Source organism: Parus major, chromosome 20, assembly GCF_001522545.3.
Source record: "Parus major isolate Abel chromosome 20, Parus_major1.1, whole genome shotgun sequence".
Taxonomy (NCBI): Eukaryota; Metazoa; Chordata; class Aves; order Passeriformes; family Paridae; genus Parus; species Parus major.
The window spans coordinates 1,331,694-1,359,080 of record NC_031788.1 but is presented as its reverse complement, the minus strand read 5'-3'; the positions used below and the strand labels follow the sequence as shown (position 1 = coordinate 1,359,080).

The window sequence follows — 27,387 nt, the reverse complement described above, 5'->3', positions numbered from 1 at the left end:
TGCACTGACCATGGCATTGACCTCTGCACTGACCATGCAGTGACAGCTCCTGCTACCCCACTGCACAGTGTTTGCTCCCACTGCCCTGTGGCACAGTGACAGCTCCAGCCCTGCAGTGACCGGTCCCACAGCACAGTGACCACTCCTGCTTCACAGGCCTCTGTTGCTCACATTCGTTTATTATTTTAAAACACTGACAAAACACATCACACCATCATCTATATATATAAATTTACTTTTGTAGCACTATAAATTTATATATATAGAGCCTTTATATCTCTGTACATTCAGGACACACAGTTCCAGAATAGCTGCACTGGCTACAACAGAAGGATTTTCATTATGAAAACACAGAGAGGAGGCGCCGATATCAAAAACACAGAAAAAAAGAAATTAAGAAAGAGTGCAAAATGAATGAAAGTGCAAAAAAGCTTTTGTTATCATAATCACACTCCCTCCATAATATGGTCCCTATTTCTCCCTCCAAGGACAAGTGAGCCTCAGGCCCCAGAGGGAAAGGCTGGGCTGGAAGAAGGAAGCCAAACTGCAGCCCTCCTGTCTTTCCCTCTCTACATCGAGGAGCTCTCCTGGAGGATGAGGAGGATGAGGAGTGAAGAACCCCAGTGGCAAAGTCACAGCCCTCTCCTGGCTCCCTCCTCCAACGCCCTCATTGCACCACGGGCCCAGATGTGCCCCTGCAGGCAGCAGCTGCCCTAAGCCCCCAGCCCTCCTACACCATTTGGAGGGTGCTTTTCTCTTCTGAAAGTGCTTGTGATCGCCACGGAAAGCAGCGGAGGAAGGCGAGGGCAGGCGGCTGTGCTCTGGTGGGCAGGCACAGCCTCACTCCCTGCTGAGCTCCAGGCTGGCTGCTCTCCTGGAAATGGAGACCTTGGCTTGCACTGTCCCAGTGCTGCCCATTTCCACGAGGAGGAGGACACAGTTTCCCAAGAGGCTCCAACTGCTCCCACACACCCAGAGTCAGGCACAGAGCAGCCCCCCCGAAGACACCCCATAGCTGAGGCTGGAGCAGGTAGTGGGACTTCTCCCATGGTTCCAGCTAAGCCCTGCCAACACCAGCTGCAGGGGCAGGAATGGCAGAAACAGAGAGCTGGGGACCTCCACTCAGAAAAACATTCGACTTGAAGAATTCTTCATGGACTTAGAAATGCTGGCTGCAGTCACATCTCTCAGACAGGCCCCAGAGGGGAACCTGTGGGCCAGACCCAGCCCACTGTCCTCTCTGGCTCTCAGTGACACGGCAGTGAATGTCCCTGTGAGGAATATGGTCAGGCAACAGGGGAAGGACAGAAAACTTTGGTGCTTCTGCCTTGGTCACAGCTGTCTTTGACAGTCCCTGAGGGAGGACTCCCACTCAGTGCTCTGTGGGGATGAAGGACCTACCAAGGCCAGGGGTGCAGCAAACCTTCCTTCTCTTGCCCTCCCTGCTGGGACCAGGGACAACTGCTCACAGAGGACACATCACATGAGACCCTGGGATGGGTGTCTGCTGCCTCCACAGCCCCAGAGACCCCCACCCTAAAACAGCAACACACCAACAGCAGGGGAATGGTGTCAGGGTACTCCCACAATCACCCATCCACACGTACACAACGCTTTGGGTTTGGTTTTAAAGGACACAGAAGGTTGTAAGTTTTAACAGTAAATAGCCCTTGACCACCTACAAACCCTGTAACTCCCTCACCCAGACAAATCCAGCAGCTCTGTACCCCAACAGGTACATCAGCCTGAGAGGCTGAGGAAGCGATGCTCAATCCAGCAGGTGTGTGACACAGCCTCCCATCACCCTTCCAGTGGCACTGCTGCTCCCAGCACAGAGCTCAGACCCAGTGGGGAGCTGGGCTCCAGCCCAGGGGGCAGCACCCTGGCAGCCTGGTGCAGGTCACGTCTGTTTGTAAGAGGGAGGTGAGGAGAGCGCAGGGCTCTGGCAGTGTGGGGATGCACAGTGCCTGTGTGCCTGCTGTCCAGGCAGGGCACGGCTCGGCTGCACCCAACAGCAGAGCAAGAGCCAGTGGTGCTGGTTGTAGCCAGCCCTGGGGGGCAGCCAGGGCTTGGCTCATGGCTCCTCTTCCCCTTCAGCAGGATCTTCTGAGCTCCTCGCCACCTCTGCTCTCCCAGGCAGCCCCGTGAGACACAAGGCTCTCCCTCCTTCACAGGAGTTTCAGATCTGATGCCTGGGCAGCAGCTCCTCTCCCAGCACCCTGGGACGGTGCTCAGTCCCTTCCCCAGCAGGAGGAACGACTTCACACATGGGAATACAGCAGATGAGAACAGGATGCTTTCCTAAGATGGGTCCTTGCCAGCTCAAGGGCTGTGTCCAGTGTGTGGGAGCCTTTTCATTCCAGATCACACCTGGAAAAGTCTCAGCACCATTCACAGCCTGGGCTGAAAGTCCCAGGGCTCCTCCTCTTCTCCCCCAGCATACAGTGGCCCAGAAGGAGACTCTCCATCAGCTGAAGAGACCAACTTCCACACCACTTCCTGCAGATGAAGGGTGGCTCAGGCAGTGACTCTGGGACCCAGGGACACAGCTCCCAGTCTCTCTCTCCACAGCTGGCCAAGCTGCAGTGCTTGAAGAGATACAAGGACATAAAAAAGGAAAGGAGGGGGAAAGCTGCCTAAATCAAACCCAAGCAATGACAAAACAAAGACATGGACAAGTTGCAAGTCCTGCGTGCAGATGTTTCAAGAGCAGGTCAGACATGACCCCAAATATTCAATAATAGATTCAAAATGCTACATTTCCATGGGAAGCCTCAAACAGGTTGACCCAGATGTGACAGTGGCTCCCAAGGCAGCGCTACTCCAGGACACATTGCTGGTGCACTTGCTCACATCTCTGCACCCCTGTCTTTGGGCAGTGGGAAAGGGGGGAAATTTTTTTATTACTGGAATGTCATTGTTGGGAATGGCAAAGGAAGTGGACCTGGGACTGGGTCCCTGGGCAGGTGGCTGTCCTCCAGCACTGCACGGCCACCCCCTACTGCAACAGCTCCCACATCAGGCATGCAGGGTGATGGACCATGGAGAGCAGTGTGGGGACTGCCAGGAGGCACAGGGGCTTATCAGAAACTGCTGGGACTCTGCCAGGACCCCCAGGAATGTTGGTTTTTCTGGCTCTGCAGCTCTTTGGTCCCTCCTCCATTACAAGGGACAACGTTACAGGAGCATTCCCAAACTGCCTGTGGCCCTGTTGGAAAGGTGCTATCTTCTGAAAAGGACAGAAACAAAGCAACTAAGTGCTGGATTTCTTTTAGCTCTGCAGGTAAGGGATCCAGGGACAGCAGAAGATCCTGCTCTTCAGACAGCAAAACCTGGATGCCTTGTGAGGACAAAGAGGGGGGAGAAGGCAGCTTGGCTGAATCGACTCAGCCAACTCAGGAATGCCATCAGAAGCAACTGTGGATCAGCCTGTTGGAGCAATGGATGCTTCTTGTCCTTGGCAGCTGTCTCCACTCTAAAGAAGGCCTTGCTCCTAATACAAGGACCAAAGAGGGCCCAACTTCCTTTGTAGATGAATCTTGAATAGGTGCAATCCAAGCATCCTTTCTCCCAGAGAAGTGCTGGACAAAAGAGTCTGAAACTCAAGAAGAAATGGAGCCTTTTCTGCACCCAGCCAGCCCTGGCCTGGCAGGGCTCTGGGGCTGCTGCATTCCAGGAAAAAGGAATAAAGCACAGGCGCTGGTCATGGGCAGAGCAGCAGCCAGGACAGCTGCTCACTGAAGGGACAAGAGGTGGTCACTGGTTTGCAGTGCAGTGCAGGGGCAAAGCAGTCATCAACCAGCCTTATAAAGGGAAAGTCAAAAGAATTCAGAGAAAAAGGCAAAATGAGCAGAAACTCCTCAAGAACGTCCCTTGAACGTCCCTTGGAAACCGTGTTAGCACAAGTACCCCCAGGGGATCACAGAGAGGGAGAAACCCCAAATCTCCCTCAGCTGCTGAGCAAAGGCAAGAGCAGCCTTTAAGCAGGGATGAGCATGGATGCAGGCAGTCAGTCCCTTCCCCTGCCTGGGTGACTGGAGTAGGTGCCAGCCCCTCACGGTGACACCCTGCACAGTGCTCCCCTGGCCTCAGCACGCCCTACCCAGGGCAGGCACAGCAGGACATGGGGGAACTGTGGCGCTAAATGGGGCAGGGCCACGTCCACACTCCTTCCCTGCAACCACCCCCGAGGCCTGGGGCCAGCCTGGGCCCAGCGCTGCAGAAGGGCAGCACGGAAGGAAGAGGATGGGAGATGGATTGGTGGGAGAGTGGAGATGTGGCATCGTGGGAGGACACGAGCAGGACGTGACAAGCTGCGGTCGGCTGGGGGAATCTCTGTCCTGACCAGACAGTTTGGCAGCACCAGTGATGAGGGACTGTCCCTGTTGGGCCAAGAGAAGTCACTTCAAGGTGTCATCAGCATTCTTGAACATGAGGATGGCATTGTAGATCTTGAGTGCCGGGCCCAGCTTGACACTCATAATCTTGACGATGTCAGCCTGCGTCAGCAAGAGGAACGCCTCGCCATCGATCATCTGGGGAGGAGAGCAGGGACAAAGGCACTCACTGCAAACCTGGGCTGGCATTCCTGGGGACAGCCAGCACCAGCATGAGCTGGGCAGAAGCCACAGGTGACCCCAGGGAGCAGGGCAGGGGCCACCTACAGCACTCCCACACTGTCCAGGGGAAACCCCAGCTGGCAGCTCATGTGCCCAGGAACAGGGCAGAGGGGGAGAAGCCCTTCCAGGGGCCATGCCAGGAGCTTACACTGCAGCCAGATTGGGATTCTGTGCTGGAGAGCCCCACGGGAACAGCACAGAGCCATCACAACCTGCCCTGGGCAGGCAGCCATCCATTCCCTGCTCCAGGGACCAGCACAGGGACTGCCCCGGTACAGCTCTGCCTGCCTGAGCACCCTTAAAGCACAGGGGCCATTCCCAGATAGGGAATTGTACAGTGGTTGCACCCAGAGCACCCAGGATCAGCCCCAGGTGTCAGAGCCACCCCACATGTCTGCCCACAGAGACAAAAACACCGACCCTGACAGGCAGCAGTGCCACCCACCTGCTGTGCTGGTCAGAGGGGCAGAGGGGGAAGGATGAGAGGGTGAGGAGGAGCAGCTCCCCTCAGGAGGCAATGGTGCTCTCAAGGCAGCACCATCCTCCTCCTGCCCACATCTGCATCCCCTCAGGGGGGCCCTGTTCTCCCATGCTGGGAGAACAGAGCAGCACAGCTCCCTGGGGGTCAGCAGCTCCCCTCCTGCCCCATATGGGCACAGCCAGATGGCTGCACACTCCCATGCAGTGGGGCTGCAGGGCAGGACCGCTGCCAGGTGCTGGATGTGGCCTCAGCATCCAGCAGCAAGCCACTGCAGGAAGGCCACTGGCCAATTCCTCCTGGCCCTGGTGGCAAACAGCTGTCCTTGACCAGCTGCTCTCATCTGCCAGCCCTTCTCACCTCATCCTTGAAGAGCTTGGCTTGGTCCTCACAGCCCGTCAGAGTCTGCACAAAGCTAAAAACCTTGGAATAAATGAGAGAAATGTCAAGACAGAGCGATGTTTCTGGCTGGAGGCCCCCCTGAGCCCACATCCTCCTGTTTTGAGCCCTGCAAGGTGCCATGGGGCTCTTGGGGCAGAGGCTGCAGTTGCTTTGCTCTCCCATGCCAGAGCCCACCCCTGGCCCTGGGCACAGGCACTGGCCTGAGAGGGGCACAGGGAGGGGAATGGGAACATCAGGGGATTGTTCAGGTTGGCAGAGCCCTCTGAGATCATTGAGGCCAACCACTGAGCAGCACTGCCAAGGCCACCACTAGCCCATGTCCCCAGGGGCCACATCCACACACCTTTTGAACACTTCCAGGGATGGTGACTCCACCACTGCCCAGGACAGCCTGTGCCAGTGCCTGAGAGCAGGCAGGGGCTACTGGGGCTGGTGCCAGAGCTCCTCCACCTACTCAGGCCTTAACAGGGGTCACCATGGCTGCCCAAGAAAGTGAGAAAAGCTGACAATGTGTCTGGCAGACCCCTCCTTGCTAGCCCAGGGACGTGGCCACTGAAGTGCCTGGTGCATGTGCCATGGTGCTGCACAGCCAGGCAGGGCACTCCCAGCACATCAGGGGCCAGCACAGAGCTGTCCAAACACCTCACCTCATCAGTGCTCCACTTGGCCACCGTGGCTGCTGTGATGCCAGCCACCCCTGGCAGCAGCTTGCAGTGCTGCTCCCAGCACAGGGACAGGGAGCGGTCGGGGTGGGCGGACAGGGCGGACATGAAGAGCGACTGGTGCATGTTGTCTGAAGAAATAGCTGGGGATAAAGCACAGCATGTGATACGAGGTAAAGGATGGGATCATCCCATTCAGGTATCAAGAGCTAGTGGCTGTCTCTTGAGTCAGCAGGGTGTCAGTGTATCCAAGTGTTCAGTTGGGTGGGATTAGGGATACTGGGGAAAGAAGTTGAGACAAGCTTGGCTTGGCCTTGTTCTCATGACCTTTAATCATTTATTTTCCACTCACCCCCAGTGGTGGGGTAGGTGGCAGGACAGCCCATGCTGAAAGGGATGCTGGATGGAATGCACATCAGGCATCTGCCCCTGTCAGGCATCAGAACTAAAAGCCAAGCCAACTGTCCAGCATCAGTTTCTGTGTGGCAGCAATAATTTGACACTTCACAACCACACTCAAATTTTGGGGCACAACTTCCCCACAACTTCCCACCATCCATAAGAGGACGAAGCACCACAGAAAATACACGGCCATAGAGGGGATCCTAATTCCATGCCATGAAGCACTCAAAGATCCCCAGCCATAACCCCAGAGCCAAACCAGGGGAGCTTGTGAGCCCTGGCACAAGGCCCACATGTCTCTTGTCAATGACCACAAGCCCCTCACTGGGGCAGATCTGTGTGAGCCAAGGCAGATCTGCCCCCAGCACCCCCAGCCACCCCAGCTCCTTCAGCCTTGCCCTGCAATGACACCATGGCAGAGGATGGCACTTACTCTGGTAGTCTTCCTGCTGGATCTTCCGGTACTTTGGAGGTCTCCCTCTAAAGAGAGAGGAAGCCTGATGTCCAGCTGGGCTGGGACTGGCCCCAGGGCCCTCCTCCCCAGCACCCAGAGACAGTGAGAGCAGAGACCCCTTGGACCCTGACCCAAAGGCTTGGCAGCCAAAGCCAGAAACCATGGGAAGAAAAAGCCAGAAGTGTCCAGCAGAGCCAGCAGGACCGAGGCCAAGGAGCCTCTGTGGCCTGGTGAGCCCTGCCAGGATGGGCAGTGTGACCCAGGGGCCCTCCCTCCCGTGCCCCTACCTCCCGTGGTGCCGAGATTTCTTTCGCTGAGGGAAACCCATGGGGCTCCTCTTGCGAGTTGAGGCCTCGGTGTCAGACAGGTCGGCCTTCAGCCTGCCCTGGTTCTTCTCTGCCAGTGGGCACCCTGAGAGGCAGTAATGGGCTGTGAACCTCCCCGTCACATGGCCTGACCCATCGCAGCCTGGCGTGGGGCACTTCCTAGAGAACAGAGGGGACACAAGCGTTGGGCCCAGCTTGGAGCAGCACCAGGGGATGAGCCAGCAGGGCCACCCTTCTGCCCTCGAGCACAGGCAGCCATTGCTCTGGCCATGGAAAGCAGAGGAAAGATGTTCCGAGCAAATTGCTGAGGCCAGGCTGTTGGGGGCAGGGGCAGGGCACAGCCAGTCCCTCCAGGTACAAACCCTGGCCCTCTGCCATCCCTGGGCAAGGCACCAGCGTGCTGATCTTTGGGGCTCCCAGAGTCCCCATCTTCCTCTGCCCCCACAGGCATCCAGAGCAGCCTCAGAGCGAGCAGTGAACTTGTGCCAGGAGCATGGCCAGCAGAAAAACCTCCGGGAGGCAGACCTACCCTCCCCATCCTCATGGATACTCCACCATACAGGCTCCTCCTGACACCAGCTCAGTGCTGGGGTTAGCACTAGACAGAGCCTGGTTTCCCCTGGAAAAGGTCCCTCAAGCCTGAGCTGGAACCATGCACTGCTCCTTGGAACTTCCCAGCTCAAAGCCGAACAGGGAAAGGCATCAAAGAGGGGTGGGGGGAACAGCGTCCTCCCAGCTGGTGCCAGTGAACAGCACTGGCCTCTCCACAATCCACAGGTGCCCGTGCTAGGTGGACACACAGGACACCTTCAGGGGCTCTGGGGCCACAGGACAGGCACAGGAGGGGCTCACAGGGGTTACTCCAGCTGGGGGTGCTGCCCTGGGGGAGCAGGGGACAGGGCCAGGTGTGGGGTCAGTGCAGAGAAGGGCTGGATGCTGCAGGTGGGGGTGGCAGGTGAGGAGGAGCAGAGGAAGAGCTGTGCCTCTCCAGGCCGTGCCAGGGAGCTCACCTGTGGTGAAAGCTGTACTTGGAGCTCTTGGAGTGAGGGATGCTCTTGCAGCCCAGGCTTGGGCAGCCCCCATGGGCAGAGGAGGCCGGTTCCTTTGGCCCTGCAGCCGGGGGAGAGGAACAGGAGAAAGGCTGTCACGGCTGCAAACCCAGGCAGAGCCAGGGCTCTGGGCTCCCTGCCTGCACCAAACAGGGAGGGCTTTTCCAACTGACAAATCCCTGGAGTGGCCTCTCCTCCCTGCCCATTCTCAGCCAGAACCTGCCCTCCCATTTCTGTGCACGGGCAGGTGCAGTGACAGTGGTATCTGGTGTGCTCGTGTCCTGTGGGGAGGGACTGACACAGCTGCAGCACTTACTGAGAGGAGGCTGCAGTGGATGTCCTGTTTTTGAGCACCAGCCCATGGGATGGATGTCTGGATGATCAGCATCAATCCAGAAATCATACACGTGGCTCCAACCATCAAAATGGACCTGGGGAAGCAAGTAGAGAGATCACCCTTCAAATGCCAGCACACCTCTCTGAGGAGCTCTGGAGCCCTCCGAGTTGAGAGCGAGCAGCAGGGTAGAAGTGCAGTTCTACTGAGAGAACAAGGCTCTCCACTCCTGGAGCCAGGCACTGGGACCTGCCCACCTGTGCACACTGTGCTTCCACACAGCACTCCCAGTGAGCTGGGAAGGGCAGGAGCCAGCCAGCACAGTGCCTGGACACAGGCTCAGCACTGATGCTCTAGCACTCACCTTTATCCTGTGATCTTCCACATCCTCCACACTGGCCACTCGGATGAAGGAAGGAGTCCTCCTGTCCACTGCCTCCAGCTTCATGTTGACCAGGAAGCCGTGGGGTGGGCGCTGGAAGAGCCCAGTCAGGGGGAGCAGAGCCCTGTTTCAGGCTCTTGTTCCCTCAGCAGCTTTCCCAGCTCTGTGTCCTCCTTGAGCCAGCTCCCACCCCTGCCCTGGCCAGGAAAGAGCCATCCCAGCTCGCAGTGGCAACAGGAGAAAGCAGGAACAGGCTCCCTGCATTTGAGCTGTCTTTAACAAGATGTACCCCAGGGAAGAAGGTCTCTAAGAGACACATTTTGGGGATCTATATTGCAACCATGCTTGGCTGGACACAGCTGCTGGTGGTGCAATTTGAGACAAAAACTAATCAAGCAAACTTAATTTATTTCCCATCACTCAGCTCCTGTTTAGCTGAGGGTACAGTCATACTCCTCATTTTTCCCAATTTTGAACTATTTGCCCAGGAAAGCCCTGACTTCTGAACCCTGAGCGTAGATCCAAAGCCTAGGCCTGTGGCAGGAGAAAACAGAGCACCTCTGGACTTGTCACAAAAGCAGAGGCCTGACAAGGAAGAAAACCCAAATTCCTGCCCAGGTGGGCTGGAGCAGATGATGTGACACTCACCACTTTAAAGGCCCAAGCTGGGACAGCAGATGCTCCAGTTTCTTTCAAGTACTTTTCCCAGGTGAAGTTGTCGGGATCAGGGTAATCTGGAAGGAGGAAGATGCAGAAGGTGAGCCATGCCTGCAGGAAATCAGAAAGTACCCCAGGATGCCCCACTGCCTTTGAGGGCTAACCAAGTCTCTGCCAGGTGCATGGGAACCTGAGAGACACCCAAGAAGTGCTGCTATTTTCTCATGGACCACGAAACCCACAGTACAAGGAAGCAGAAACAGCTGTGTGTACACAGACAGCTGGGGTCCTCCTCCTACCTCTGAGTGGAGGCTTGGCCCAACACAAGCACCATGCTGCACCTGAACATGTGTACAGGAGCCTTGACATGAGGTTTGTGTCCCCCACACCACCCTGGGAAGCCAGTTCCTCCCAGGCTGCCCCTGACTGATCACTGACTCACCCTGAGGAGGTGTGAGGGGTTTGCCGTGCTCATGACACCATCCAACGGGGTGAATGTATGGACTGCTGGGATCACACCTAGAAAACATACCCAAGCTCTTACACAGGGCCCTCTGTGCATGTCTCCCCACCACTGGCCCCCCAAGAGCCTCTGTGCACTTACCAGTAGTCATAAGTATCATCCCAGTTGTCAAAGTGCACCAGAAAGCGATTGTCCACCACGTCAGTCACTGTGGCAACACAGATCAGGGAAGGGTTCATGCGGTCCACAGCTTCAAGCTTCATGCCCACCTTGAAGCCTGGGGAAGCCTCGTGCTGGCAGGAGAGAGGGGCAGGGCTTTTTGAGAGCTGCAGCCCCAGCTCCTTCCTCACCACTTCCTATGTCTGCTGCAAGGAGACACCTGCCCAAACCCTCTGCAAACCAGACCCTCTCTGGCCTCCAGACAGCCCTGGGACCACTCAGGCTCCCACATGGGCAGTGTGCTCTGTGCAAGGAAAGAGGAAGGGGGTAAGAAACTGAGCTGGGCCACACAAAGAAAGAGGAAAAGTGATTTTCAGACCCTCAGGATCTTCTATAAGCAGTAAACTCCAAGAGAGAAAAAACCTCCAACTGATGCTAGTTCTGATTTTGCCCCAAAACAGTTGTTTGTGGTCACAGCCAGCAGCAACCAAAGCCTCAGGCATGGCAGGAGAATCTGGGATGGGGCCCTTCTCCCTTCCCTGCCTTTATTTCTTGGATCCAGATTCTGTGCAAAACACACACTGGTGGGGATGTTGCAGCAAGGAACAGCAGGGTTTAGACACAATAAATAACTTGGAGAGGCTGATTCGCCAGTAGGGTGAGTTTCCTCTGCAGCTGACAAAGGAACCATTAGCATTTTCATTCTCCTATATTCCCACTTTCCTTACCCAAGCTTCCATGTAAAAAAAATAGGCAGACACAGAAACAACAAAGACACAAAACAGAGACAAAGGAATTATACTTATGAAACATTAAGTGATGCATTTTTAGCCAAATAATTGTTGAGAGTGAGAGTAGTAGTTACTTCTCCTCACCAGTACTTCTGTAACAGATTTAATTGTACATGAGATCTACCTGGATGAAACAGAATCAGAGCAGCCCCAGTTCTGGGCAGTTCAAATGAGTGCCCAAGCTACAGATCCTGAGCAGCAAAGTGTGCCACATGCTCCTGGCTCTTGAGCACTGTGGGCTTGAGGAGTGTGGGATGGACAAAGCAAAGCCCAGACCTAGTGGAAGCACTTTGCTCAGCTGGAGGGGAAGAGTCACAGCTGAACCTGTGGGCTCTGGCAGGAAGGAGATGCTGCTACTCACGGTGTTTCGGACCATGAAGAGGTGCTTAGGAGCTGCCTGAGCCTTTGTTAACTTCAAGTAGTTTGTCCAGCTGAATTCTTCTTCCTTATAACCTACAACCCCTCAGGAAGAGAAATGAGAGCAGTGAGTTCACAGCTAGGAGGATGTGAGGGTGAGCCTGGCCATCCCTGACCCACTGTCACCCTGCCAGCATATCCTGCTGTGGGCACACAGCATCTACAGCAGCCCTGGGATGCCCAAAGCCCATGGCTGAGGGCTGGTGGGTGGTTTTGAAGGGGTGTTAGGAAACATCAGCAGGGGAGTGGAAATCCAGAGCACAGCTGCTCCTCCTGTCCTGCGTGCCCTGGGGCACAGATGGTGGCACTGGGAGGTCCAGAGCAACAGGGCTTTGCCTCAAAATTTGAGCAAGCAGAGATGGGTGCCTGAAATGTTGTCCTGTGGAACTCCCCCAGTATGGCAGCATCCTTCCCTGGCCCCATGGAGCCACCCTGTCCCCACCTTAAGCTCTACATTTGGCCCACTCTTCATCCCCCTCCTTCAGCAGGACCCAGCACCTGAGATGAATTAACTCCTTACCTTTGGGGGGCTGGAGTTTGTGCCCTGTCTCCTCAAACCAGCCAGCAGGGTGGATGTCAGGGGAGTCAGCGTTCAGCCAGAAGTCGTGGCACTCTGAGTAGCCATCGAAGTGGAGACGCATCCGGTACCCACACACCTGCCAGCAGGGAGGCAGGAGAAGAAAAGGGCCATGGAGACCTGCTGCTGTCCCTGGCTGAGCATCACACCCCCTCCTCTCCCACACACCAGCTCAGCATGGGTCACTTTGGGAAGCTAAAAGCCAATCACAGGCCAGTGCCCAAACTGGGAGGCACAAACCAGTCCCAAAGGGTGTCCAGCATGGAACAAGGTCAGTGCAAAGCCACCACAAGCCAGTCCAAAGAAGGGATGTTCAGGCTGGTGCATTAAATGCCATGGTGGATCACCTTGCTGGATCCAGCAAGTGCAAAGACTCCCTTTTCTGCAGCCCAGGAAGCTGCTGGTGCAGGGATTTTGGCTAAATGCCACACTGGCTGCCTGGGCAGCTCTGTGAGGCAAGGCTGGCTTGGCTGCCACATGGCTGAGTGCCAAGTGGACCTGCATGGACACAAGGAAGGGAGTGGGATGCCTCCACACCCTCCATCTCAAGGGCTCAGACCTGTCTCAGGGACATAAGCTGTTGCCATCACCACAATCCCCCCTCCATGCTGTGTCAGGGTGACAGAGAGACCAACACAGCTCCACAGCACAGTGTCCTGAACCTCCAAGCTGGCAGGGAACTCCCTGCTTGTTTGCCTGTGGTGCTGGAGCAGCAGCTCATCTCCTGCAGCAACAGGCCCTGTCTCCTCCAGGGGCCAGCTGGCAGCACCTCCCCTGCCCCAGAGCCTCTGGGTGAATGGAAGCCAGGAGGAGCCAAGGAATACGGGCACTGGAGGCTCCTTACCTCAGCCACTGTCAGGATGAAGTACATAGATGGGTGCTGTGGGTCAATCCCCTCCAGCTTCATCCCCACTTTAAAGCCATTCTTGTGCTGGGAAGCTACTTGGTACTGGAAACAAAAATTAAACTACAATGTAAAACCAACACAGGGAGTTGGGTCTGGAGCCCACCAGGGGAGCAATCACCAGGCAATGGGAGCTGCTGGGACCAAGAGACTGTGGGCCACAGGTTATGTTGTCATCCAAATTTTAATTTTTTCCCATAGAAAAAAACAGTGTTTCACCTCCTTATGGATTTACATCTCTTGCTATTGGCAGGGCAAGGTGTCCCTGGGGTAAAAGCTGCAGCCAGGGGAGAGGGGCACGGGCCTGACTTGTTTGCACAGCCTCAGGAGAGCCCACCTAGCTTCCAGGAAGGGCTGGAAAGGCTCCACCACCCTGCCAGAGTCAGAGCAGTGTCCTAGGCAAAGGTGAGGTGTTTGGGATGGGGGCCAGCACCCTGCTGGGGAGTGGGACTCCAGGAAAATCAAAACTGGAGGCTGCCCAGTCCCTTCCAGCCGACAACGGGAGCTTGGCTATTGCTTAGAGTCCCGCAAAACAGGGAAGCAAGGAAGAGAGGAGGAGGGATGGGAAAAAAAAGGGAAAGAAAAGAGAAGATGAAAGAGGGAAAAAGACAGGAAAATCCCAACTCACATCCTGGAAGAGATCTAAAGGGGCAGCAACAGCTTTCTGCTCCTCCAAGTAGGACGCCCAAGACCAGCCTTCTTTCTTCTCCTCACTGGCACCTGAGCGCAGCACAAACGCACACAAACGCTGCTGAGGGGCCACTCCAGCCCTGCCCCACTGCCTCGGGGCCATCCCACTCTCACACAGGGTCCTGCATCCCTGCACAGCTCAGCAGCATCCTACCAGAGCCCCTTTGCCAGAAAACCTGGCCAGTTGCACAACGAGAGGCAGAGCCAGGAGCCCCCGTGACCCAAATGTCCTGAACCGTGTCCTAATAAAGCACCTGGGCTAGTGGAAGGTGTCCCTGCCCGTGACAGGGGGTGGAACCAGATGGGCTTTAAGGTCCTTTCCAGCAAGTCTGGGATTCCAGGGAGTGTGAGGGATGAACCATCAGGACCCCTGTGCAACCAGACCCTCCTCCAGCCACAATATCTGCTATGTCCACACAGGATGGATTTGGGGCAGCCAGCAGGATCCATGCAGAGGTCTGGGAATCATTGCCAGCTGCAAGGGGCTCCTAGAGAGTCAAACCAGCAGCAGGTTCACATCCCAGCTCTGCCATCCTCTGCTCTGAGCTACCTGAGCCCCCATGGCACAGCAAGGCCACTCTGGTGCCCTATGATGTATCTGCCCATATGACAAACACAGCATTGACTCTTCACAGGCAGGGAGGTGACTCTTCATGCCTTTGAGAAGGCCACAAAGGCCTTGCCCAAGAACCATGAGACACAACCCAAGTCTCTTGCTCTCCAGCTTCTTTGTCTCCCATCAGGGAGCTGAAGGGACTCCAGGGGTGCTTGTGCCTGTTCTGGTGCTGAGGAATTCCCAGCTACAAGTCAGCCATGGCAGACAGCCTTGGGTAGGGCAGGCCACAAATGCAGGGGAAAACCAGACCAACTCCTTCCTCCTTCTTAGGGGAAGAGGAGATGGGGAAAAAACAGAAACTTAGGGAAGAAATTAAAGCTGAACTTCAGTGAGCAAGGTGACTAACCTTGCTTTGCTGACACTTCAGAGTTAAAAACACTTCTACTATTCATTAGGACATAGAAAAAGTGCCAGGCATGGCTGGGGAATCTGTGAATACAAGCTCTGCACTCCTAGGGAATGACAAATACACCAAGAGTCAGAGCATACACTGAATGTTGCACTGAGGCATCCAGGTGTGTATTTTGTTTGCTGAAGTACTTCTAAATTAAGAGAAAATAAAATGCTGAAGTAACAAAGCTCATCACTGCTTACTTGTATGCAGCAGGGAAGGTTACATGCTCAGGGCTCAGAGTGAGAAGCAGATATGAGATCTGAGATTCCTTTTTAAGGGTGGTTAACTCAGTGTAACATCAGGGGTTAATGACACCTGGCCCCTGACACTACCCCTGCACTTGGCTATGGAGAGCAGTATGAAGTTGGAATAAGTTTAATTTTAAAATTATTTTGAGTATGACCTTCAGTACTCAAAGACAAAAGGTTTCCCATAAATGTTTATTTTCAGTGTTTCCCAAAGTTCTCCTTGACAATGCAGAGAAAAAAAAACAACTAAGCAAACACTGCATCCCTCAGCTTGTCTCCTTTCCCTCCATGTCAACAGCCCTGCTCCTGAGATCTCTGACACAGCCCCAGACAGACCCCACAGGATGAGACAACCCCAAATCACAGGGTTTCATTGGCACCACATCTACACGAGCAGCTCCCAAACTTGTGAGCTCCTGATGGCACGAAGGAAGTTCCCCATGAGCCCATCCCAAGGGAGGGCAGTCTGTTCTGGCTCAGGACAGTGTCCCTGGGAGCAAACACAGAGTCCACGAGCCAGTAAGAAGCTGAGCTCCCAAGGGGAGGGGCAGGAAGCTCTGTCCAGCACGGGCCAGTGCTGTGTCCATAGGGGAGCCCCTTCCCATGGAGAGAAAGAGAGGAAAGGAGAGAAACGGAAAGAGACAGAGAGAGCAGGATCAAGCAAGCAGAGGAGCTTACAAGCCTTCAGGACTACATGCTAGCACATTGCAGTGGGTGTTTGACCCTGCAGGAGCACCAAAAGTGTCCAAACCTGCAGTGGGATCCCCCAGCCCCAGCAGGAGTGCTCAGCCCATCGCCCACCCCACCCTTCTCACCGTGCTGGCTCCCGTTCCACGCCTCAGCCTCCAGATTGCTCATGGCAGACTCTTCCACAGAGCTTTTCCTCTCTTCCTGCTTTTCCTCCTAGACATGAGAGCAGACAAAACAGAACTCAGTTCCACAAAGGTTTTGGGCTGTGTCGTACCCTCCCACTGGTGCCCAGGGCCACAGTGCACCTCCACCAGGTCTATGGTTTGACCAGTGCCTGGCCCAGAAATGGGCTCCCAGAGAATCTGATGATGGGAGCTTGCAGGGACATCGGTGCTGACTGGTAGCAATCACACCTGGACTGGACCTGCTACAGTCAGGGCTGGCAAGCAGAGTTTCCTTGCCTTGTCAAAGCCTCTCCTTCCCCAGGACACCCAGCAAACAGACAGACACCCCCCTGCTTCTGCCCCTGCTTTGGTGGCCCAGACTCAAGAGACAGCCTGGCACTGCCCAGGCCTCAGTGCTCCATGTGCCAAACAAACAGCCCAGTGCCACCAGCCCAGCCTCATCTCCACACACTCAAATCTTTTTGGCATTTTGGCCAAGCTGTTTCCCTTTTGACCTGCAGCTGACAGAGCCCTGAGCAGCACGATGAGATCTGAGCACACAGGGCTGGCCCCCAGCCCCCAGGACACTGGCTGCACACACCCCTCACTGCCTGTCCTACCATTTGCTCAGATTCATATTCTTCCTCTGAAGGGCTCTGATAGTCCTTCCTCTTTCGTTTCTTCACAGGCTTGAGGATTTCAGTGGCATTGGTGCTGCTGGCAGAGTTTTCCACGATGACAGACCTGCACAGAGGAGGGAGGGCCAAGCACTGAAGCCAGTGCAGCACAGTGACACTGCCAGGGGTGTCAGTAAGGGAGGGGCTGCTGGACAATCACCATCCCCCCATTTCTTACACACCCCCACCCCTCTTGATGGATGTACACACACAAGCTGCCAAGAGTTAGAGCCAAGGACAGGCCAGAGTCACCCTCACACACTTGGATGTCAGAAACCTGAACCCAGGGATGAATCAAAAGGGATCTAGTTTAGAAGCAGGGCTCTAATCTGCACCAGAGATGCTGGAAAACAAGTCCTGAAAGTCACACACTGGTCAGAAGTAGGGCTGGAACTGCTCCTGTGACCTGTGGCATTCCTCTGTGGCCTGCACTGCTGCAGCCTCCTGCTCCAGCAGATATGTTTCCAAGGCCACTAATTGGACAGGAGAAAATCTGGTTCCTGTGCTTCTTGCTGTTCCCTTGGGAAGTTTTCCTTCTCTCAGCCTGCCTCCAGGAACAAGAGGAACGTGTGGGACCCCCAGGACCTGCCAGAGGCAGATGTGCTCACATCCTGTGCTGGAGCATGTGGATCAGGGCAGGGAGGAAGGGCAGAGGGATGGAACTGGCTCTGCAGGGCACACACCCCCCTCCTTTACCTCTCTTTGAACTGCTGGTGGCAGTGCTCGCTGCAGAAGCCCCTGCCCTCCCGGGCCCCGTCCCACACGTGTCTGCGGCCGCAGGTATCGCAGTGGCACAGGCCTTCTGCCGCCGGCAGCGTGGGCTGCTCCGGCACCTCTGGGACACAGAGGACAGCAGTGAGGCACAGGGAGGAACAGCAGATGCAGGAGGCATTTGCCTCGCCCACAGAGACACCAGACAGCATCTGCTGCATGATGGTACCCACCCCACAAGTGCCACCACGGTGCCCTTACCCTGAGCCACAGTAGGATTGTCTCTGCTGGGGGGTGCCACCTCAGAGTCCCCATCTTTCTCTGTGTGACCCTCCTTCACAGCTTCCACAGGAGGCATCTTATCAGCACTCACCACCTTCAGCGTCCCATACTCATTTATCCGGAACTGTGTCATTGAACAAAAAGCAGGGAAAAGGAGTTAAGGAGGACAGACATTTAACTGTGTGGTCACAACTGGGTCTGAAAATGAGGGACATGGTTTGGTCATCAGTGTGTCTGACAGAGGACAACTCTTCTGAGGACAGAGGTGAGCACAGCACCCCAGGCCCTGTGAAGGTGCTCTGCCTGCAGCCTGTGCTGGACCCTCAGGTGACACCAGCACCAGCTGGAGCTGCCAGGTGGGTGGCTGGAGGATGAGGTGTCCTGAGGCTGAGCAGCAGATGAGAAATGCAAGCTGTCATGCACTGAGGGTACCCCTGAGGTGCCCAGATGAGCACAAGGCCGCTGCTCCCAGGTTGAGGGCAGGAGCTTGGGCAGAGCCAAGTCCTCAGCACAGTTTGGAAGGAAGCACAGCACATGATGTCCTGTAGCACCACTGTGCCTCCTTGTGCAGGGCAGTGCTGCTGCACCCCCCAAACACCCCTGTGAGCTCTGTACTAAGCTCCCTGGATAGCAAGGCCACAGGGATTGAGCAGGAGAAGAGCTGGAGCAACTGAAGGATCCTCCAGCTGGGGTGCAGGGGGGCCACAGCACACCCTGGTGCTCCCTGCCTGGCACAGGCTGGGGGATTTACAAGCACAAGCAGCTGTGGGGAGAGGCAGAGGGGTCAAACCCAGTGGCCCAGGGCCACACTTACCCGCAGGTTACTCCCAGGCAAAGTTGCCACCCCATCTTTCCACTCCAGCACACGGACTGTGCTGCAGGTCTGCACCCCACTGATCTGGGGAATGACAGCAGCTGTGATGGGCTCATTCCCTGCTCCTCTCTCTGGCCTCTCAGCCCCTGTGCTTCTCTGGGGCTCCCGGGGGAATCGCTGGATTTCTAAGGTGCTCGTGGGCAGGTTGATGGCAGTGGCGTTTGCTGAGAAGGAGACAAACAACCAGAGGCAAACACAGAACAATTCACTGATGGAAATAAGGCTCAAAGGCAGCTCAAAATCCCAGAGGACATGGTCTCCCAGATGAGGGCTCTGCTGTGGGCCAAAGCACAGAGCAAGCAGGGCAATGCAAAAAATCTGCAGCCAGTAATGGCTCATGCTGGGGGGGTGGCACCAACACTACCCACATTCAAGGGTTTCTACTTCAGCCTGATCTCTGACTGTTTCTGTGCCCAGGGTGTCCTGATGTGACAGGAATTTGCTCCTGGACTGCAACTTCCAGTTTAGTTACGTTTCAAAGGAACAAACTGTGCAACCAAGGGCCTCCCTGCAGTGAGAACTGAGGCACCAGGAAAAACTGGGAGATCTTCTAGAGAACACCCCTGACCTCACCTAACACAAGCCAGACTTTGCTCAAACACCTACTAAAAACACTGGTCAGCTGCACTCAAAATTGTCCCAATTTTCAAGAAGGGTAAGAAGGACAACCCTGATAATCACAGGCCTGTAAGTCTCACTACAGTGCTTGGTAAAATTATGGAGATTACTCTGGGAGTTCCTGGAGAACACTGGAGAGACAATGCAATTGTTGGTCACAGCCAACACAGGGGAAGTCCTGGTTAACCAACTGAATTTCCCTTTATGGAAAGGTGTCGTGGTTTTAAACCCCATGACAAAAGGTCACCCCACTAAGCTGACCAAGCAAAGCCAATAGATGTGGGGTTTTAGGATTTTAGCAAAGCCTTGATACTGTCTCTCACAGCATCCTTCTGGACAAAGTGTCCAGTACAGAGCTCATCCACTGCATTGTCCATCAGGTGAACAAATGGATGATGGGGATCCTACAGTTGGGCTCAAAGCCTTACAGGAACTGGGTGCACATCAAGCTGGTGGCCATCACCAGTGGGGCTGCCCAGGTTTTAGGGACAGTGCTCCTAAATTTTCTATAAATGATCTGGATGTAGGAATTGAATATCAATTAGGTAAGTTTATCAAGGACAATAAATTAGGAGGAGCTGTGGACACCCTTGAAGGTAGAGAGACACTACACAGAGATCTGGATAGACCAGAGAGCTGGTAATCCAATCACCATGTGCATGAAACAGGAGTAAGACCTGGATTCTGCACCTGGGATAATCCTGAAAAATTGTATGACTTGGGGAACAAGACTGGAGAGCTGTCCTGGGGAAAGGGGCTCAGGGGCTTTGGGCTGAGGGCAAGTGGAACAGGAGCCAGCAGTGCCTTGGCAGCCCCAAGGGCCAGTCCTGTCCTGGGGGACATCAGGGATGTGACTGTCCTGCTCTGCTCTGGAGCAGCCTCACCTCCAGTCCTGGGCACAGTTTGGGCCCCTCAGCACACACAGGACACCTGAGGGCTGGAGCTGTATCCAGAGGAGGGGACCAGGATGTGAAAGGCCCCGAGGCCAGGACGTGGCAGGAGCAGCTGAGGCCACTTGGCCCATTCAGCAGGAGGAGAGAAGGCTGAGGGGTGACCCCATTGCTGTCTGCACCTTCCTCCCGGGGGGCAGGTGCTGATCTCCCCTTCTGGGAGCAGCAATGGGACCCCAGGAGATGGAACAAAGCTGCCTCAGGGGCAGTTCAGGGTAGGAAAAGGTTCCTCACCCAGAGGCTGCTCAGTGCCTGGAAGAGGATTCCCAGGGAAGGGGTCACAGCACCAAGGTCAGGGAGTGTCTGGACAGCACTCAGGCCCTGTGGTTTCATCTGAAGTGGTGGTGCCAGGAGCAGGGGCTTGGACTCAATGATCCTCATGGATCCCCTCCAGCTTGAGCTATTCTGGCATTCCAGGCTAATGCAGCAGCCCAGGAGCCCACAGCCCTGCAGAGCAGGCACCCAGCACACTGTGCTGCCCTGGCTCAGGGCCCCTCTCATCCAGGCTTCAGTTTAAAGCTCAGGAAGATCTGATTGACCACAAGCAGTCCAAGTGATGTGGGATATCCACAGAGAACCTCCAAGATGGCAACAGCAGCTTGTCTTTGCCTCCCAGGGTTTGGGAGGAGCACAGCCCCACAAGGAGAGTGGGCTATCGAGGCTGGGGAGGCAGCAGATGGAGGGGGCTGCTCCACATACCTGGTATGATGAAGGCAGTGGTGGGCAGGTGGGTGCTCTGCACAGTGCTCTCGGTGGTGACCACGTGGACACTGACCTCCCCAGCAGCACTGCCCTTGGTGCTCCTCACCACCTCCATCTCCCCCCTGCTGTCCATCACCTTGCCTGGACACACAGCGAGGCCCTGTGGGGCAGCAGGGAAGAAACCAAGTTGGGTACCAGTATGAACACAACCATGGAGCGAGACAGTGACTGCACAGGATGGTCTCTCCCAGAAGAAACCCCTACAAGATGTACTAAAGGTCCATTAAACCCACATGAAGGTCACAGCTGACATCAACGTGACCCATGAAAGCCCCTGTTGTGAGGTCCCAGCTCAGAGCCTGCAAATGGTGACAGTTTTTTCTCACCTGGCACCACCATAAGATGGTACAAGCACAACAGGTCCACCACAAGCTGCTCCTGGCTCCCACGGGGGCCTACAGTGCTCTGACAGACTGTGACTGAGAGCTGCCAAATCCCACCCTGGAGCAGGCAGAGCTCCCTCCAGGTCCCCTTCCAGTTCTCCAGTTGGAGGGTCACCCTTGATCTTCTAACTGGCTGCAAAAGAGAGAATTTCACCAGTGACAGGAGTTACTGGGGGGGTCACTGCCCCCTGAACCCCACCTGAGTTTCTCATGGCACTGGTGATGCTCAGCCTGTCTAGCCATGAATCTCAAGGAAGAAGCAAAGTGTCAGGGCCTCGAGGGCACAACTGGCCCTCACTGGCTGTCACCAGCCCCCCACCCATGGGCCCAGGGGCTCCACACTGCAGCAGCATCCTCTCCAAAGCACCTGCTGCCAGGATGGAGGCAGGGCTACAAAGAGGACCACTGTCATGTCTTGGCCCCTTCTGATGCAGTCTGAATTTGAAAGGGAAGACATCCATGTGGAAAACAGGGTACTCATTTCAGTGAAGCAGGGTCAGCTAAGACTTGGGCTACAAAGGACAAAGTCTGGAATTTTAAAACCAGAGACATTCAGATAAAGGTGTTATAATCAGAGGGCACAGAGTGGGATGGTGTGATCACATTGAGGAGAAGATCCAGCTCTCCCAGTTCTGTCAGGTTTGTGACCAGAAATATCAACACAGTTGATGTCAACTGGCAAACAGCACAGACCTTTCAGGCTCTCCAGGTGCAGAAAAGCACTGTTAAGTGTCAGGATAACTGAAGGAACTGAGAAACTAATCTGGACACCAGACTCCAAGTGAAAGCCAAAATAAATTTAGTAGCCAACCCGCTTCAGTGCTTCCTAATACCCCATAGGAATCTATCTGCTTCTTTTGGCACTTAAATCCAGTCAATCCTTAATTCATCATTGGGTCAAATACTTCAAGGACAGTTCCTCATTTTGTGGGAATTTTTGCCTTTTTTTAAAATCAAACAAAACTTGGGCCTGGAAAATGCCTAGAAAGGAAGAGAAATAACTAGAAAGGAAGAGAAATAACTAGAAAGGAAGAGAAATAACTAGAAAGGAAGAGAAATAACTAGAAAGGAAGAGAAATAACTAGACCCAGTGCTCGGGTTCATGATGCTCCACCCAGGTTTCTCACAGTCTCTGGTGTGAACACAAAAGCAAATATTTGCACAGGAAATGCCAAGCAGTAGTCAACATTATGGTTTAATTTTGGGTTCCAGGAGCAGGGAGTTGGACTTGATGGTCCTTATGTGTCCCTTCCAGTTTGAGATATTCTGTGATTGTGGATCACTCTCCAAATCCTTTCGGGGCTAGGCTGATGCTGTGGATACTGGTTCTCCTGTGAGTTCAGGGTGAACAAAATGAATTTGGATTACAGATTGTGGTGCTGGTCTCCAGACAGCCCCTCCTTCAGCAGCCTCCTGGGAAAGGCCTCACTGCAGCCAAGGGCATGTCCCAGTGCTGGGACAGCCCAGCTCAGAATGTTGGGAGCCCTTCAAGAGGCAGAGGAGCCCATCCCTGCCCTGCTGTTGGACTCAGTGATCTCACATGTCCTCTAGAACCTTAACAATGCCATCATTCTACCACAAACTGTGCCTCCTGTTCCCCTCACCTGTCCCTTAGTAGCAGTGTGAGTGCTGTGGCTGGAGCAACTTCTGTCTTGCTGGTGGAAACCTTTCCCTAACTCCTTGTCCCAATTCCCACCCTTTGAGCACACATGGAGCACAAATTCTGTTCCAAGCCCAAAACCATTCCAAGGCCACACATGGGCAGCAACAACAAACACTGTTGGTGTGAACTTGTAAGCACACTCCTGCCACAGCTGAAACTCAGCAGCTCCCAGGGTTCTCCCACCTCTTCTCAGGGGCTTCCATGGTGCCAGACAACAATTTACCACAACACTGCTTTCCCCAACTATAGCACACACTGTTAAACTTTTAACTCAGGATTCCTGGGATAACCCCCACAGCCCCTGGACCATGGCCCCACAGGTGTGGGCATGACAGTGGGCTGCAGAGCTCCATCCTCACCTGGAGGACTGAGAATCAGGACTGGAGATGTTGTTTGGAGCTCACAGTTTTTAAAATCCCAATATGAAACCCCCTGGAGCCTAACCTGCTGTGAAGTATCTCAGGTCAGGGGTGCTAAATGAGGAAAAGGGGCTCAGCCACAGCTGTTACCTGCCCAAGCACTCCTGACAGAGCAGGAGAAAAGCACTTTGGATAACCCTGCTCCCTGGGAGCAGAAAAATGTCAGGGAGGGGATGCCCACAACTCAGACAACTCTGGCAGCCTCAGCTCCTGGAGCCAGAGCCCGGACAGGTACCACTGCCCCAGAGGTCCCTTCAGGGGGTCTCCTACAAGCCCTGGAGTGACCCATATTATCACAGGATAATTCAGGAACCTTGGGAGGTCTGTTATTCAACCTTCTGTTCCCAGCAGGTTGGGATCACACCTGGCTGCTCAGGGTTTTACCCAGCCACATCTTTATCCAACCTACCAGGGTGCAAACCTGCAAATTAGCACAGAAATTGGCAAACCAAACTCACACTTTTCCTTGGATGTTAGGAAAGGTTTTTAACCCCAGAGGGTGGTCTGGCATTGAACAGGCTCCCCAGGACAGTGAGAGCTCCAGAAGCATTTGGACAATGCTCTCAGGCATGGAGTGGGATTGCTGGGGTGTCTGTGCAGGGCCAGGAGTTGGAACAGGATCCTTGTGCTCAGGATATTCTATGATTTGTTCTGCTGATTGCCCTAGATATTGAACAAAAGCTTTATTTATTTGTTTGCTTGTTTGTTTATCTAAGCTGTTGTTTAAAAAGCTTTTGGCCTACACATGTCCCAGTGACATATGACAAAGCTCTGCCCACCCAGACAAACCAGAATCAGGCTGCTCAGCATCCTTCAAAACCCATCCCTTCCCCCCAGGTAGCTTTTAAAAGAGCAACAGTGGAGCTGCAGCTGTTTTGGCCTTAAGAGTGAGGCCCTGACTTCTCCATTTTTTTTGGTTATTGGGTATAACCCCACATCTTACCAAGGGTGCAGGTGAGCCTCACCCCTCAGCCAGCTGCCCACCCATTCCATGACTCCTCACATCCACTGCTCACTTCTGCCTTCTGCTGAGGGACACCCAAGGATCTCTGGCAGTAGAAGCCAGGAAGGAGGAAAGCCAGCCCAAGAAACCTTGGCCACACAGACACACACATGGTCCCTCCAGAGAACACCACAATGTGCTGGCTGGAAGGTGGAATTTTTCAGGATGATTCTCATTTGGGAGCACTTTGCTCTCTCCTGCTTTGCTCCTGGATTCCTGTGCCCTGTGTAAGGGTGGGGCTGTGCACATGGAGACTGTCTGCACCAGCCTATTCCAACCAGTTCTGACAGCAGGATCAGTGTCTCTGGGCAGTGGTCTCTGTCAGAGACAAACCTCCAGGTTCAGGAGACAAAGCACCAACTCAGAGAGGGGTCCCTGCACAGCCCCTCACCCAGCAGGGAAGGGCATCAGCCCAGAGCACAGTCTGACCAGCCTGAGCACCTGAGAGAGCTGGGGACACCAGCCCATGCACACAGCCACACGAGCCAAGGACACTGGCCACAAAACACACACTTTGGGCCAACAAGGATCACTGGCTCTGTGGCTCACAGAGGTTTAGCTCATCCAACAGAGATCACTGGGTGCTGGCACAGCCACCTTCCAGACCAGTGACCTGGGGCTTGCAGAGCATCTCCAGGGCTGCCATACACACGAGCCTGCAGCTCTGCCTCACCCTCACACCAAACCAGAGCCAGGGAATGATCTGCTCCTTGGGAAGAGGAGGGACATGCTGCATGAACAGGCCATAGAGGAGCATGGAGAAAAGCAGCTCCCAGTATGGAGCCACTGCACAGCCCCAACAGCGCTTTATAAAGCACGATCTGCTCAGAAGAGCTGCTTCTGTTCATCACAAAACTGGCTTAAAGTAGGCTAATTCGAACAATATTAATGAATATTGTGGCTTCTCAGGTTTTCAAACATTTCTAAAATCTGCATTGGTGTGTGCTGGGGGGTGCCCAGCTGGGAGGAAAGGTCCTGCTGGACACAGGATGCCCATGGGCCAGCAATGTGCTCCTGCAGCAGTGCAGAACAGCATCCTGGGCTGCACTGGGAGCTGGGACACAGCCACTGGAGGGGGGGGATCCTTCCCCTCTGCTCCACACCAGTGAGGCAGCCCTGGAGTGCTGGGCCCAGAGCTGGGCTGCCCAGTACAGGGGACAGGGACAGACTGGACAGAGCCCAGCACAGGGCCATGATGGGCCAGGATGGAGGGGCTGGAGCATCTCTGCCATGAGGAGAGGCTGAGAGAGCTGGGACTGCCCAGCCTGGAGCACAGCACGCTCAGGGCATCTCATCCCTGGGGATAAATACCCAGGGTGGGGCTGCAGAGGGGATGGGGTCAGGGACAGCCCCAGGGGCCACGGGCACAAAGTGACACACAGGAGGGGCCCTGTGAGCTCAGGAGACACTTCTGCACTGGGAAGGTGGCCGAGCACTGGTGCAGGTGCCCAGGGAGGTGATGCAGCCTCCACCCTGGGAGAGACTCAAAAGCCACCTGGACACATCCTGGGCAGCTGGCTCTGGGTGGTCCTGATGGGGCAGGGGCTGTGCAAGGTGACCTCCAGAAGTGCCTCCAACCTCACCCAGCCTGAGATTCTATAAATTATTATTTTCAGTAGTCTCCTCACCCATAACAGAGAACTTCCCCATCCTTGCCATCAGCTGAGATATGGATTTTTAATTCCCTCCAGTGATAAAATTGAGCCTTTAAGAAAGACCACCAGCTGGGATCATGGAAAACTGCAAGTGGCACACCAGAGCACTACAGAGACCTGCAAGGCTGAGAGCTGCTCCCTTGGATCTTCCCCTGTCTTCTGGCATTGCCCAGGGCAGGTGTTCAGGAGACTAATGGCACTGCAGGAAATCCTTGCTTTGTATACACACAGGAGCACTCAGGAACACCCCTGGCACAGCAGCTGGCCCAGTGGAGAAAGACAATCACACACTTCTTCCCTTCCAAATCTGACTGCTGCTCAGGAGTAAATGCCTCCTCTGGAACAAACCAGGGGCCACAAAGTTCTGCTCCTGGGTTATTGTGCAGCAGGGTGAGGTTTGGAGTGGGCCAGGGTATTTATCAACACCTCAAAACCAGATGAAATGTCCTTCTGTGCAGTAAGAGGCTGTTCATGTTACACATTTCAAAAGAGCAAATAGAGTCTGTGGAAACGGAGATCAGAGGGAGAAGGGCAATAAAGCAGCAAGCTGCCTTCAGCTTTATGTTCAGACACAGACAACAAGGCAGAGACACTCAGGCTGGGTGTCACCTGCTGTCCCCGGGAGTTTCACTGTCACCAGGACCAGCTTTTGGGTCTGTGGCTGCGCTCACACCCACAGGTGGGAAGGATGAGCAGTTGCCAGAGATCCCATGTGCCACCCCAGAGGGGTGAAGGTGACACCATCCAAGCCGAACGCCAAGGCCAGCAGGCAGCCTGAAGCCCAGGCACTTCTGGGGGGCACAGCAGGGACAGCCAGAGCCCCCTCCCACTGCCCCCGAGAGCTCCAGCCCTGCTCACCGCCCAGACCGGCACAGCTCGGGTATTTTCCCACACTTCTAAGCAGATGGAAACACCTAAACAGGATGGATACCTGACCTCCAATTATTTCTAACTGCCCAGTGTTTTATTTTCTTTTATAATTAATAAAGAAATCAGTCCTGGACCATGTGGAGCAGCCTGTCCACAGCCTGGGCTGTTTGTGCACTGCTGGCCCCAAGCCCTCCAGGCTGCCGGGCCCTGTCCAGGGCTGCAGTGGTGTCACTGCAGGCTCCGGGACAGCGCCCGCTCAGCCGCTCTTTGAGGAACACCTGAAGAAACACGGCCGAGCGTCCCCCCTGCAGGGCGCCCGCAGCCCCGGAGAGGCTCCCGGGGACAGCCCGGCGTGTGCGGGCCCGGCCGGGCCATCAGCGCTGCTCGGGGCCAGCGAGCCGCTCCCGCCGCCCGGGGCAGCCCCGCCGCGGCCACGGGGAAATCGCCGCTTTTTCCTCCCCCAGCGCCGGGCCCAGCCCCGCTCGCCCGGCCGGGGCCTCGCCCGTGCGGGCACCGGGCTGCGGCGATGCCGGGCGGGGACGCGGCGAGCCGGGGCCGGGGCTGCCCGGCCGCGCTCCTTACCTGCAGCCGGGCGGGCGCTGCTCCGAGCCCCGGCGGCGCTGGGCGGCCCGGGCCGGGCCG

At 55.2% G+C, this 27,387-nt stretch overlaps 1 protein-coding gene across 3 annotated transcripts; it reads right to left on the bottom strand.

Moving 5' to 3' along the window:
- Nucleotides 1–159: 159 nt before the first annotated feature.
- L3MBTL1 (L3MBTL histone methyl-lysine binding protein 1) lies at nucleotides 160–27,387 on the bottom strand. Of its 3 annotated transcripts, none has more exons than XM_015647647.1 (23): nucleotides 27,328–27,387; nucleotides 21,079–21,268; nucleotides 20,690–20,852; nucleotides 18,363–18,586; nucleotides 17,528–17,672; nucleotides 17,252–17,390; nucleotides 16,499–16,622; nucleotides 15,840–15,927; nucleotides 13,705–13,796; nucleotides 13,017–13,121; nucleotides 12,116–12,251; nucleotides 11,540–11,640; nucleotides 10,370–10,521; nucleotides 10,208–10,284; nucleotides 9,757–9,842; nucleotides 9,091–9,201; nucleotides 8,709–8,823; nucleotides 8,354–8,453; nucleotides 7,305–7,502; nucleotides 6,997–7,043; nucleotides 6,147–6,304; nucleotides 5,458–5,520; nucleotides 160–4,535 (listed from the first exon to the last, which is right to left on the bottom strand). In XM_015647647.1, exons 3-23 carry the CDS (start codon nucleotides 20,823–20,825, stop codon nucleotides 4,401–4,403), a joined length of 2,532 nt encoding a protein of 843 aa, XP_015503133.1. In that variant the 5' UTR covers nucleotides 20,826–20,852; nucleotides 21,079–21,268; nucleotides 27,328–27,387; the 3' UTR covers nucleotides 160–4,400. The 3 variants fall into 3 exon arrangements, with proteins under 3 accessions (XP_015503133.1, XP_015503135.1, XP_033375042.1); XM_015647649.1 differs by having other exon boundaries at nucleotides 11,540–11,631; XM_033519151.1 differs by lacking the exon at nucleotides 27,328–27,387 and having other exon boundaries at nucleotides 21,079–22,608.

Coding starts and splice junctions, on each gene's coding strand:
- L3MBTL1 (XM_015647647.1), bottom strand. CDS start 20,825: ATGGACAGCAGGGGGGAGATGGAGGTGGTGAGGAGCACCAAGGGCAGT. Junction 16,623..17,251: donor CACCAGCAGTTCAAAGAGAG/GTAAAGGAGGGG, acceptor TCCTCTGTGCAG/GTCTGTCATCGTGGAAAACT. Junction 10,285..10,369: donor GATGATACTTATGACTACTG/GTAAGTGCACAG, acceptor TATGTTTTCTAG/GTGTGATCCCAGCAGTCCAT.